Consider the following 12,737-nt stretch of genomic DNA (forward strand, 5'->3'; position numbering starts at 1 on the left):
CAACAAGTACAATAAACATGTAACATCAATATAAATAATCTAAAAATGTTAAACACCAAATACATTAAAAACTAAACTCATTAAAATCCAAACGTATTAATAGCAAGGTTACAAAAATTGGACCGGTCATTGAACCGGTCAGGTGACAGGTTCAATGGTTTAATGGTTCAACTGAGGTTCAACCGGAGTTGAACCGGTTTTATTAAATATATAATAAAATTATTAATAAAACTCCAACTCTCCAGTATGTGAATTTCTGTAATTTCTGTAAGTCAATCAAGTCCCTTTGCAAAACATCCAAAACATGTACCCAATCTAAGAATCATAAACATAATTCAACCAAAACATATGAAGCCATATAGCAAATTCAATACAGAATTGTGGCAATGCTTTTATTTTGAATCAATAACATCAAAACAACAATTCACCAAAACAAATACAACAGGTTGGATTTAAAAAACAATCTCAGTTGAATTAATAAATTAAACAATTGAATTTGTGACTCAATCTCAGCAGAATTAATTCAATATGAACAAACTGAATTCAAATAAAAATTCAAAACATTAATATCTCAAAATTCAGCAGAATCATCAATAATACATCATATGCAAGTTCAGAATAAATTTCAAATTTCAGATGGATAGAGTCAGGAAAACAGAATCAGGGAGTGTTAGAGACTGAGACTTGAGACCTAAGAGGGTTGAAGGCTTGAATCAGAGAAGAAGAAACTTGAGAACTGAGAACTGAGATCTGAGATCTGAGACCTGAGAGGGTTGAAGCAGAGACTAAGACATGAGACACGATGAAAGGTAGTCACTTTGACTTCGAGACTCCACGCGAAAAAGAGAAGCAACGACGGTGAGACACGGTTCGGAGCATAGAAGCAGAAACAACGCCAACGAGGAAGGGCGAAGGAGGAACGACGAGGAGGGGAGAGCGACGACGACCCATTCTTTTTTTTTTTTCACCTTCAAAACGACGCCGTTTAGTAGTTTAATTTTCAAACCAAAAACCGCTAAAAAAGCGAACAGTTCTCCCGGTTCATCGGTTAACCGTCGGTTCGACCCATTTTTTACCGGTTTTTTGTCAGGCGGTTTCTGACCTTATCCGGACCGGTTAGGTGATCGGTTCTTGGTTTTTTCGGTTGAACCGACCGGTCCGGTTCAATTTTTAGAACCATGATTAATAGTGAATAATCTCATTAAAAATCACTAAAAGCCATATATTTTTTTTATTTTTTTATTTAATTAATATATAATCGGATTCACGGGTTGATTTGGGTTCCGCACCCCTAAAACCAATACCTTAACCAATCATTAATAAAGGACATTGGTTTGATTTGGATTGAACCCAATTATCCGTTGATTCCAAAACCAATTTAATTGGTTCGATTCGAATTCGGACGGATAATCGAGTATCCGCTACCCATACTCACCCCTAGCTTTTAATTTTGGACATTACTCATTTATGTACACCACATTTATACATACAATACAGATTTTATCACCTCCAACTGTAGCTGAAAATCGAACTTGGGATATGACTACACGAGACTAACAAATAGACCATCGTTACAAAATCTTTGCCACAAAGAAGACCGGGCTTGGCCCATATAAATGAGAAGAAAAGTGGAAGAAGGACACAAAAAGGACGCCCAGTCGGCAAGATGGATAAAGCAAAATCAGCCACTACCTGCACCATCTCTATCCAAATCCAAATGTCTATCCACAGTTTCTCAGTGCGACACCCATCCAATTATCCCAAAGGTCAAAAAAAAAACAAACGTGTAATGCTACGTATACACTAAAATCGGCCACTAGTATAAAATATATGCTGAAATATAAATATACACTAAAAATAAATTAAATCACATATATATTTATACACAAATATATTGATAATTAATTTTAGTGACTAATTTTAATTTACGAATCTTAGTTTTGTAATTCCCTCCAAGAAATACGACAAAACTCTGAATGAGCACCGATGGAGAGTGAGAAAGCAAGCAAGTGACCACTGTAACGCCAACACTTTCCTCGCACCGTAACCCGACATATACACCCATCCCATGCAACCCCTAACCATCTGTATTCCACCATTCCACGTGTCGTCACTCTCCATTCCTTAAATTAACTCTCGTTATCTATCAATCTATCTTTCTCTGCAACACATACACCCACCTTCATTATGGCTGACATTCAACAGTACTACCAGCAAGACCACCAAGATGTCTCAGCCACCAAGGAACGCTCTTCTTCCCACATCCTTGCCCTCGCCACCCTCCTTCCTTTCGGTGCCTCACTCCTCTTCCTCGCCGGAGTCACTCTCCTCGCCACCCTCATCGGCGTCGCCCTCGCAACCCCCCTCTTTATAATCTTCAGCCCAATCTTGATCCCCGCAGCTCTCGTCATCGCCTTCTCCGTCTCGGGATTCTTGACATCGGGTGCCTTCGGCGTAACCTCAGTCTCTTCGTTCGCGTGGATGGCCAGTTATTTCCGCCGATCTCGCCTTCAAGAAAGTCTGCTGCATGCCAAGGACCGGGCTCAGCAGATTATGTCCAACATGGCCCAACGAGCCAAAGAGGCTGGTGACACTGTCGTTAGTAAGGCCCAAGACACGGCCCAACAAGCCCACGATGCACCGACTGACACCGACAGTACCATATCCGTGACCCCGTCTGAGTCCCAGACGAGTGATACACAGAGTGGGAGTGGGAGTGGGGGTGGGACCCAAACGAGAGACACCGCCTCTACCACCGAGACTAAGGATGAGGGAGGAGGAGGTGGAAAGAGCAAAGATCGAAAGAAAACATCGTCCTGAGCTATTTTATATTTTATATTATATATTATGCGTTATGGATATATTTAGTTCCATCTGTATTTCATTATCGCTGCTGTTGTTGAATTCAGAAGCCTGTGTTTTTGTTCGTCTCCTAGAGTTTAAATTCTACTGTATGCTTATCTTGCTTAAATAATTTTATTTCATTTCATACATGAGTACATGTCCACATTTTAAATAATTTATTTTTACTGCATAAATTAGTATTCATGTAGCATGCTTTAGAAAACGACTAGATTAGGCTATTAATTAATCAATACGGATACTAATTGACCAATTCCAGGAGGAAACTAAAACTACCTGATAGACTAACTCATCTATACTAACTGAATTAACTTACTAAACAGAGTTAAAATATCTGTTTCACTACAATCATTAATTCATTATAACTCTCCGAACGTCAAAAAGAGACCCTACACTGAGTTTGCTTTTGAGTTTTGAAAAGGTAGATTCTGGTCAATAGATGTCTGAGAAGGGTATGCACTACATAGAATAGAAATTTTAATTATGTGTCTCCCTCCCATAAAGTGAAAGTCAATATCCAAGTGCTTTGTAAAGTTGTTAATGCATTTGTAATTTATATTTAACACGATGAGGAAGGAATTTTGCATAATTCTTACAGGTGTATAGAAGATAACCTTTCTATAAACTCCATGAAATTTTCATCTGTATCAAGCATGCTAATTCTAACGTATTTTGGGCTAACCCCAAAACGCTCCCCACTTCTTGATAAGATCTTGTGTTGTCTAAGGAAGCTTGCGCAATCCTCTATTAACCGCTCGCACTTCAACCACAAAAAAGCTGCAACCATATCACAGGTACAACGATCACCTCATCAATAGTTTCAAATGAGTTCCTAGCTACTCAAATTTATCGATTTCGTTATCAAATTAATTTAATATGGATTATCATGTAAAAGCATTTCATATTTTAAATAAGCATTTTAGTCCTTTTTGTGTCTTGTCTTAAAATGCGTAATAAATTGAATGAGTTGAGCAGTGATTACTCCTACAAAGACTTCTTTATGTAAAGATGATACTATTAACTGTTAAATGAATGGATATATTTTAATAAATATATTTGACTGAATTATCTAACAATTCACAATACTATCTTTACATTAAGATGTCTTCGTAGAAGTAGTCACATTATAATATTTAAGATAAAACATTCATCAAATTTGGAACAAATAATAATTTGAAAAGAGAGTTACCTGGTTGAGGTTGAGTGTAGTTATTGAAGAAGTTGCAGAAAGCAGGAGAAAAGTTAGGCAGAGTGAATAAGGCATTACCCTCAACTGCTGCTCTCAATTTCCTCCATCTATGAGCCATGATTTCATAGCTATACTTGAAGAATGATTCTTCTTCTTCACAGCTGTCAGACACTGTCTCCAAAATCTTAGCAGCTCTCAGTTGAGAATCCTTAGACACACCTATCGTATTTAGCTCTATAAATTTCGTCATCTTCTTCGCCACCACAGAGTCTTTAACCAGCGCCCATCTACAATGTAACTACAATTATTTAGTTTATCATTGAATAATTGCCTAAAACTATTCTATCTTCATACATGTGTAGTAAATTGTGAACCTTATATGGTTAATTATCTAAGAAATAAAGCTAATGGAAAACTCGAATCTTTATTAAGATATTAGATACTACATTCATAAAAATGATGTGAAAATCATTGTTACGATTACTGGTAAGATATAAAGACAAAGTACATAAATGATATAGTTTTTTTTATCTCTATGTCTCATCCAATTAACTGTGAAATAGAATGTTATGAAAAAAGTGAACTAAAGCGGACTTGTGCCTGATAAGAAATAAAAGTGAGAGTAGTTGGAAGTTAGTTACCCTATGCGAGTGCCAGAATGACCAGTGGCTTTTGATAGAGTGAAAAGGGTGAGGTCATGATCTGAAGGGTATGAAATGGGAGTGTACTGAGGCCAATAATAAGCAAGGTCATGAATAAACAATCCCTGCCTCTTGTTCTTGACCACTGATTCCCTTGTGTATCCATCAGGGTTATTTGGTGAAGTTACCAGCTCTATGTAGGCACCATCTTTCTCATCATCATAAGTCTCTGCATCTCCACCCCATTTGTATAGCCCCGATTTCTGGTAATCTGTCATTGATGGGTACGACTGCAGCAACGGCGGATCAGAAAATTTTGATAACCAGAGCAAATTATACATAACATGAAACAAAATGAAAAACTTCGAGTAGTGCCACTGTGGCAGTGACAAATCCAAAATTTTAGACAGTGAGGGCAAACATGTAGTATATAAATATAACAAACACACTCTTATAAACATCAAAATATATAAAAATATTAAATATTAAATATTTTTGTGTTCGTCCCTATGTTATATGCAATGAACCAACCGACTTTACTATTATTACCTACACAAAACTCTGCTACCAATTTAAAAAAGTGCCTACTCTGATGCAGAGTACAAAAGAGTAAGAGTAAATGGCAAGTTATGACGGTCTGTCGGTCTTTCATTTTTTTGTGTAAATAAAATATAGTCGCACCACCAAACAGGTCTGTATTCTATGTATATTATTAATGTGTACGTGAGTATTGGCCATTTAAAAAAGATATGACTAACCGAGTAATAGGGTAGTGCTGAGACAACAGTAATGGGTTGATGAGAATGATGAGTGGGAGACAAAGCATAGAGAGCAGCAAGAAAGAGCTGAGAGGAGCCTGTGCCAACAACAATATGGCGCCCTTGTGTCACTGCATTTCCAACCAAATTGTGAAGTCTCACAACCTCTTCAGCAAGCTCGGGTTCCATGAACCAACAAATGTTTTCTCCTTGCGAGAAATAGCTCATTGATTCCCACCCTGCAATTGTGATACTTGTTTTCTCACCTCTCTTTCTCCAATATCTTTCATACATTCTAGGATCTCCACTGCATTCCATCATCATTACTTTCAAATTACTTAATTAACAATCATAATTACACATGCCAGAAACATGAAAAGTATGAAATAATAACGTGATGGGGAACAGGGTAAAGTGAAACTGTGATATTCTTTTTCAATTTTTCATTGTAATATCAATTGGATATTCTTTTTCACATGTAACGGGATATTCTTGTTTGCAACAAATGTATCTATCATGTTTTCACTAAGGGTGATTAATTTCTTCGTACAAATCATCTTAGATGTTACATATATTATAACTCGGTAAGTCGTTCAATCACGTCTATTCGTTTAGATAACTGTTCATATGTTAATTGTTCATGTATTAATGGTTAAAAATAGTTATTTTTATTGATATAATAATATGTAGTTAAATATTTGTGTAAATTTTTTTTACACTGTCACATGCATTCAAATTAAATTTTTATAAATCATTATTGCAAATGAAATTTTGCATAAAATGATAGTTAAACACATACACCAATCCAAAAAGGTTATATGCATGTATGTGGGTTATTATTTTCCCTCAATTTTCTGTAATTGGTTCTACCTATAATCTGTTTCATAAGTACCAAACCACTACTATTTTAAATTATAAAAATATATATATAATATATATTAATTGAAATCAACGATTAAAACAACTGGTGTATCGGTACTTCCCGATACACTTGAAATGTTTCCTATATAATAAGTCTTTAGTAAATAAAGGCTGTGGTCAACGACTACCCTATTAGTCTATGTGAATAATAAGAACCACCCACGGTGCTACTATGTTAGAGATGTCAATAATATAATAAAATATCAATATAAGCACGACTTCGGTACGATGCACATTAGTGGATGTATGCAAAATCGCTAGTATGAGTTCTGAGATAGATCGGATATTCATCAGTCAAGATAGTAACGGGGCTTGATTTTTGAAATAGTGGAAATAATACCTACAAAAACACTCTGACATTTAAATTAAAATGGATCTAAGAAGTAGAGAGGATTAGGAATATGTGACATATCTAAGAGAGTTTTCGTCTCCATTTATATAGTTTGTACTGTTATCTTATCTTTATCTTGTAGAGTAAGATAAGAAAGTATTTGAATTCGAATGTTTAGTTAGAAATTCGTGACCACTAGACAGGTTTAAGCCGTGTCCGTGGTCTGGCCCATGTACCCGAATTGTAACGGCTCCGATTTGGGACCAGAGGGTCAAGTCCAGAACAGTTACCCCCTAAAGTGAGAGAGTGTGCTTACTCATTCTCGTTGCTTGGAAGGACTCGTCTTGTCGTGAGCCTAGCATGGAGTGCCATCTGAGTTATATCTGGCCGAGTTTGTGGAATCGGGCCGAGTTTTCACCCGCTTCAAGGACCGTTGTTCTGGTCCGGAACAGTTGTTTGTGTCTATCAGAAACGGAGTGGGTTTCGTGGCTAAGATCAGGGATTTGTGCATGTCCGGATGGCTCGGTCTTTGCGTTTCTTCTAAGGGATTTTTGTCCATTGCAGTTCCTAAGGCGTCATAATGATGCCTAGTGGGGGGGAGAGAGAAGTTTCTTTGTTTTCCTCTTTTTGCCCCCTACCTTTTAGTATTTTTTTTTTTTTTTGAATATGGGGATTTTATTTATTTTCATTCGAAACTGCTTCTTCTCCTTTCTCGTTCTTTCACCTTTTAGAAAATGTTCTCTGCAACTTTTTTGGTGTTGTGCTCCGTCCGAACGTTCGGTGGTGTTTTTGGGTGTGGCGCTTCTTTGCTCATTGCTGCTTCGTTTCCTTTCTTTGCTTCTTTTTAGAACTAAGTTAGTGCATTCTGTCACTCTGATCGTTTTATTTTGCTTCATCCCATTTTTTTGTCCATTATTCGTGTTTTTGCACGCTTCTATGTTTATCAATGGGAAAATGTTTGATTTGGGTATCGGTTTTGGTGTAGTTTTAGGGGATTTTGCTAGGATGCTTCGATTATGGTCTTTAGCATGGTTTAGGAATTCTTTATATGTTTGTGTTTCTGGGTAGTAGGCTGATACTGGAAAATCTTATTTGAATATAGGTATGGTGACGGAGGGGAGTTCACGGGAACTTGAGTCCTATCTTCCTAGCGGGGGATATGCCAAATCGTTACCATTGGGTAACGTCTGACGTTTCCGGCACGCCATCTCGTTTGGATGAAGGGGACCTTCAGAGGTTCCGTGATGAAGGAGCCGTGTTGGTGGTGAGGCGGCGGGCAGCATGAGTTGGTGCTTGTTGACAAAAATGAGAGGGTTTGCAATCTCAACTTGCATTTCCCTTGTGTCCCAGACTGGATTTGGGTGCACAAACTTCTATTTACTAAGTTAGGGGTTCAGCTACCTTTTTCTGAATTTTAGATGGCTCTCCTGAATCGGGTTTCGGAGGTGCCATCTCAACTGCATCCGAACAGCTAGGTGGCTATTTGGATCTTTGAGCTGGTTTGTGACTTTTTAGAGTTACCAGTTCGGGTCGAAGTCTTCTTGTTTTTCTTCTTGTTGACCATTCTACATAAGGAGAAAAGCATAAGAAAGGATACATCTCTTTCTGAGCCCAGATGAACCGCTGACTCTTCGACTTGTTCAAAGATTCATTTCATAGTTCTAAATCAGAGCATTTCAAGGTTCGTCCCGTGGAGGGTTGTCATCTCTTTTGCCTTTGTAAGTTTTCGCTTTGGAGGCCTAGATTGTCAAAAGCTCCTCGAAAAAGGATGTTGGAGTCGGCTCCGGTGTTCACGAGTATCCACTTAACCAGACCGGCTCCAACCCTGGCTGATATGATAAATGGAGCGTCTTCCTCTAACGTGCTAATCTAGCAGTCATCGGGAGAAAACGTTATCGTCGTAGGGAGGGGAGGGGTTCTTTTTTCATCTTTTAATGTTAGTACCCGGAGGTCCTTCTATAGTGCTGACTTGGATTTTTCTAATGCATCTTTTTTGGTGATAACGTTCACTATGATTGTGGGGTCTATTTTCGGACTCTCTTGCTGGGCCTACCTTAACATCCTGGGATTGAATCCTTCTCGTTCCTAAGATCTCTCTCCTTCGATTTTTTTGGGTTCTCGAATGATTTTGGCAAACTCTGAGAGATTGCCGTCTCGAATGACTTGTTCGAGAGCGTTTTTTAAGTCAAAGCAGTCTTGAGTCTTATGTCCATATCCTTGGTAATAGTCGCAGTACAGGCTTTTATTGTCGCCTGTCTGTTCTTTCAGTTGTCGGTCCTTTGGGAGATTGCCCAGATCTGCTATCTGGTAGTAGATCTCCATGATCGAAGCCGATAGGGGGTGTAGTTCATGAATTTCTCTACCCTAGGTGGTCGGTTAAAGGCGGTGGACTTGTAGTGCTCTTTTGGGTGGTGGATTATTTCGAGGTGTCATGCTGCCATTTATGGCTGCTACGACTTAGCTTACCTCTTCGTCGTTTATGTACTCCCTTGCAATGTTTTGGATTTCATGCATGGTCCAAACTGGTTTAGTGGTGAGGTGCTTTCGAAAATCTTCATTCATGAGACCGTTGGTGAGATAGAGGCTGGCCTACTGAGTCCGTCAGCCCGTCAATCATTAGGCACTCATCGTTGAACCTGTCGCGATACTTTCTTGTGGGTTCATCTTGCTTTTGCATGATTTCGAGCATATTAATCGGGTGCTTTGCTTTTGTGATTCTGGTAGTGAACTGTGCCATAAAATTTCTAGAGACATCGTCGAAATTGGCAATCGAGCCATTGGGGAGGGTGTTGAACCACTTAATTGGGGGGCCGGCTAGGGTTATAGGGAAGGCCCTACATCGAACCACATCGATGACCCCTTCTAAGTTCATCCTGGCCTCGAAGGCCGTGAGATGTTCTTGCGAGTCCGTTGTCCCATCGTACTTCATGTCAGTCAGCTAGTTGAAACCCTTTGGTAGCTTGGCCTTCGGTATTCTTTCGGTGAACGAGGTGGCTCCCATTATCACGTGCTTGCTCCTTGTTCGCTTGGAATCCCGCCGGTGTCTTCTGTCATCGTCGTTGTGGTGACGCTCTGGGTCTCAGAATATATTGCGGTCTCATCGTTTGCCGTGTCACCATTCGGGTGACATTTCGTTCTTGGTTTCTCATCGCGATCGGCTCCTTAAGGTCGCCTGGCTTGCGTGTTCTGGCTAATATCGCTCTTTGGTCGCGACCCGACCCTCAAGAATTTGTACTCTTTGGTAGAGTTTTTGGATTATCTAGATTGCTTTCTCTCATAGCCCATCAAGCATTTGAGCATTATTGAGGTGGTGGTCGTCTTCTTTTGGTTGTTGTCTGTCAGGGGTTGGCTGGCAGTGCACGACATTGGTTATCCTCCCGAGGGTCAGGGGGACGTTACTCCATGGTTCGGACGTTGGGTTGTTTGGGTCTAACTCATGGGGACGTTACTCCATGCTCCTTGATATTCTCTATCATGCCGCCAGGTCTTGGCGAATCCCCACAAACAGCGCTAATGTATGTGAAGTCACTGATACGGATTGTGAGATGGATCAGAAATTCACTGGTCGAGACAGTGACGAGGCTGGATTTTTAGAGTGAAAGAAAAGAGTGATACTTGCAAAGACACTCCGACGCTCAAATTAGAATAAATCTAAGAGATAAGCAGAATTGAAAATATGTGATATATTAGAGAGAATCTTTAACTCTCTTTATATAATTTGTGCTGTTATCTTATCTTTATTTTATAGATTAAAATACAAGAATATTTAAATTCGATTATTTAGTTAGGGATTCGTAGCCACAAGGCCATAGGCCAGTTCGGACCGTGTCAGTGGCCCGGCCATGTTAGTGCGATACAACAATAACAAAGCCTTGTCCCACTAAGTGGGGTCGGCTACATGAATCAAACGACGTCATTGTGCTCTGTCATGTATCTTGTTTACAGAGAGACCGTTTACATGTAGATCTCGTTTGACCACCTCATGGATGGTCTTCTTAGGTCTTCCTCTGCCTTTCGCCTTTTGTCCATCTTCCATATCATCCTCCCTCCTGACTGGATGTTCTATCGGTCTTCTTCTCACATGTCCAAACCACCTGACACGTGATTCAACCATCTTTTCCACAATGGGTGCTACTCCAACTCTCTCCCTTATATCTTCATTCCTTATTTTATCCAATCGCGTATGACCACTCATCCATCTCAACATTTTCATCTCTGCCACACTCAGCTTATGTTCGTGCTCCCCTTTAGCCGCCCAACACTCCATACCATAAAGCATAGCCGGTCTTATAGCAGTGTGATAGAATTTACCTTTAAGTTTTAAAGGTACTTTTTTGTCGCATATAAAACCAGATGCACTCCGCCATTTTGACCAACCTGCTTGGATCCTATGATTTACATCTTGTTCAATCTCTCTATTATCCTGTATGATGCACCCAAAATACTTAAAACTTTTAACTTTTCGTAGGATATTTTCTCCAATCTTCACCTCTATATTAGGGTTTTCTCTTCTCAGACTGAACTTACATTCCATATATTCCGTCTTACTACGACTTATGCGCAGACCATACATTTCTAGAGCTTTTCTACATAACTCCAACTTCTTATTTAGATCTTTCCTTAACTAGTTATATGTATAATTATTTAATATTTTTATCTAGCGTATAGTTTATACTTTGACATAAATGATTGTTTGATATGATGTCAACTGCACACAAAATATCATCAGATTAGACACAACATATGGTCATATGCGTAAAAGTGCGCCAAAGTTACAATTATCTCATCAATTTTCACAAATGACCAAGTCCCAATATGTAATATTTCTTTTTACATATATTGGAATAAACTTATCAACATGCAATACTAATACTACCACAACACGTTTGCTATTTTCATTTCCGGTACCAAAGTTTTAATTTTAAAAGATGTGCATAGTATTTAACATAACTAGTTGTCATTAGTTTAAATGTTTTACGATTAAAAAATGTGACCAGATAATAATAGTATTAAATCAATTTCAAAAAGTTCAAATGACAGCTATATATATATATATATAACCAACAATCTCATTTTCAATATTCGTCTTTTATTAAAAAAAAGGGAAAATATACTGGTTTTAACAAACTATATTTGAACCCTAAAAAATTGTAAAAATCAACGCATTTAACAAATAAACTCATCAATCATGCATACATTTAAAAGAAAATTACGAACACGCTTTTTCTTCTCTTATATTACTATCTCTGTCATTTTTTCAAAAAATAGAAAAAGGTATATTATTTTGACAACTAAAATTACCCTGCCTATCAACTTCTAATTCAATTTAAAGATAAAAGTCAAAACAAGAATTTCAAAATGTTAGCATCACTAATAACAATACAGTAATAATAGAATAAGTGTGTGTGTTGTATATATATTCTTGCCATAAAATCACGTTATAGAAGACGAGTTGTCTCTGTCTTCCCAGGAACAAGAGCAGGAAGCAAAGCACGTTATGAAAGACGTAAGCCCTAAGTCTCTTATCAGAAACAAACACAAAAGCACACACCAAAAATAAAATAAAATTCTTTGTCTACTTTCAGTTCTTCCCAGAAGATTTGGGGAAATTTTTTTGAAATATAAAAATATTAAAAATAATATTTAACAAAGAGGATTTAGATTAACTAGATAATCGGAAATTTTGATGACTATGGTTACTTGTATTTATTAAAAATTATTTTTAATTCACTAAAAATAGATACAACAACTTTTAAAAAGCTACTTCTATAAATCCTTAATCAAATGATGGGTTAATATGTGTTTTGTTAAAATATAGCGGCTTCTTGTTAAATTTTGTTAATATGAGAGCGGTTACAAAAAAAATTAAAATCATGAGTGACAATTTGTAAATTTCTTTTAAATAAAAAAAATTGTTGATGGCAATTCCATTTACCTAAATTTTAAAACTTAAAACAAAACAAATTATGAGTAACGATTAATATAATTTAATTTTACTAAATTTTAAAGATTGAAATTGTGATTAATGATTTCAT

General features: G+C 37.7%; 2 protein-coding genes across 2 annotated transcripts in view; one reads left to right on the forward strand and one right to left on the reverse strand.

The window, feature by feature from the left end:
• On the forward strand, positions 2,012-2,993 carry LOC107632018 (oleosin 16.4 kDa). Its single transcript, XM_016335643.2, has one exon. The coding sequence runs from the start codon at positions 2,188-2,190 to the stop codon at positions 2,818-2,820; it is 633 nt and encodes a 210-aa protein (XP_016191129.1). The 5' UTR covers positions 2,012-2,187; the 3' UTR covers positions 2,821-2,993.
• The window catches only part of LOC107632027 (tryptophan aminotransferase-related protein 2), a 10,785-nt gene continuing 1,247 nt past the window's right edge, over positions 3,200-12,737 (reverse strand). Inside the window, exons 2-5 of the mRNA XM_016335656.2 lie at positions 5,451-5,757; positions 4,693-4,982; positions 4,052-4,338; positions 3,200-3,639 (exon numbers count right to left, since the gene is read on the reverse strand). Coding sequence (XP_016191142.1) covers positions 3,455-3,639; positions 4,052-4,338; positions 4,693-4,982; positions 5,451-5,757 — 1,069 coding nt within the window. The 3' untranslated portion in view covers positions 3,200-3,454. The remainder of the gene's footprint in view (positions 3,640-4,051; positions 4,339-4,692; positions 4,983-5,450; positions 5,758-12,737) is intronic.

Source organism: Arachis ipaensis, chromosome B01 (genome assembly GCF_000816755.2).
Source record: "Arachis ipaensis cultivar K30076 chromosome B01, Araip1.1, whole genome shotgun sequence".
Classification (NCBI taxonomy): Eukaryota; Viridiplantae; Streptophyta; class Magnoliopsida; order Fabales; family Fabaceae; genus Arachis; species Arachis ipaensis.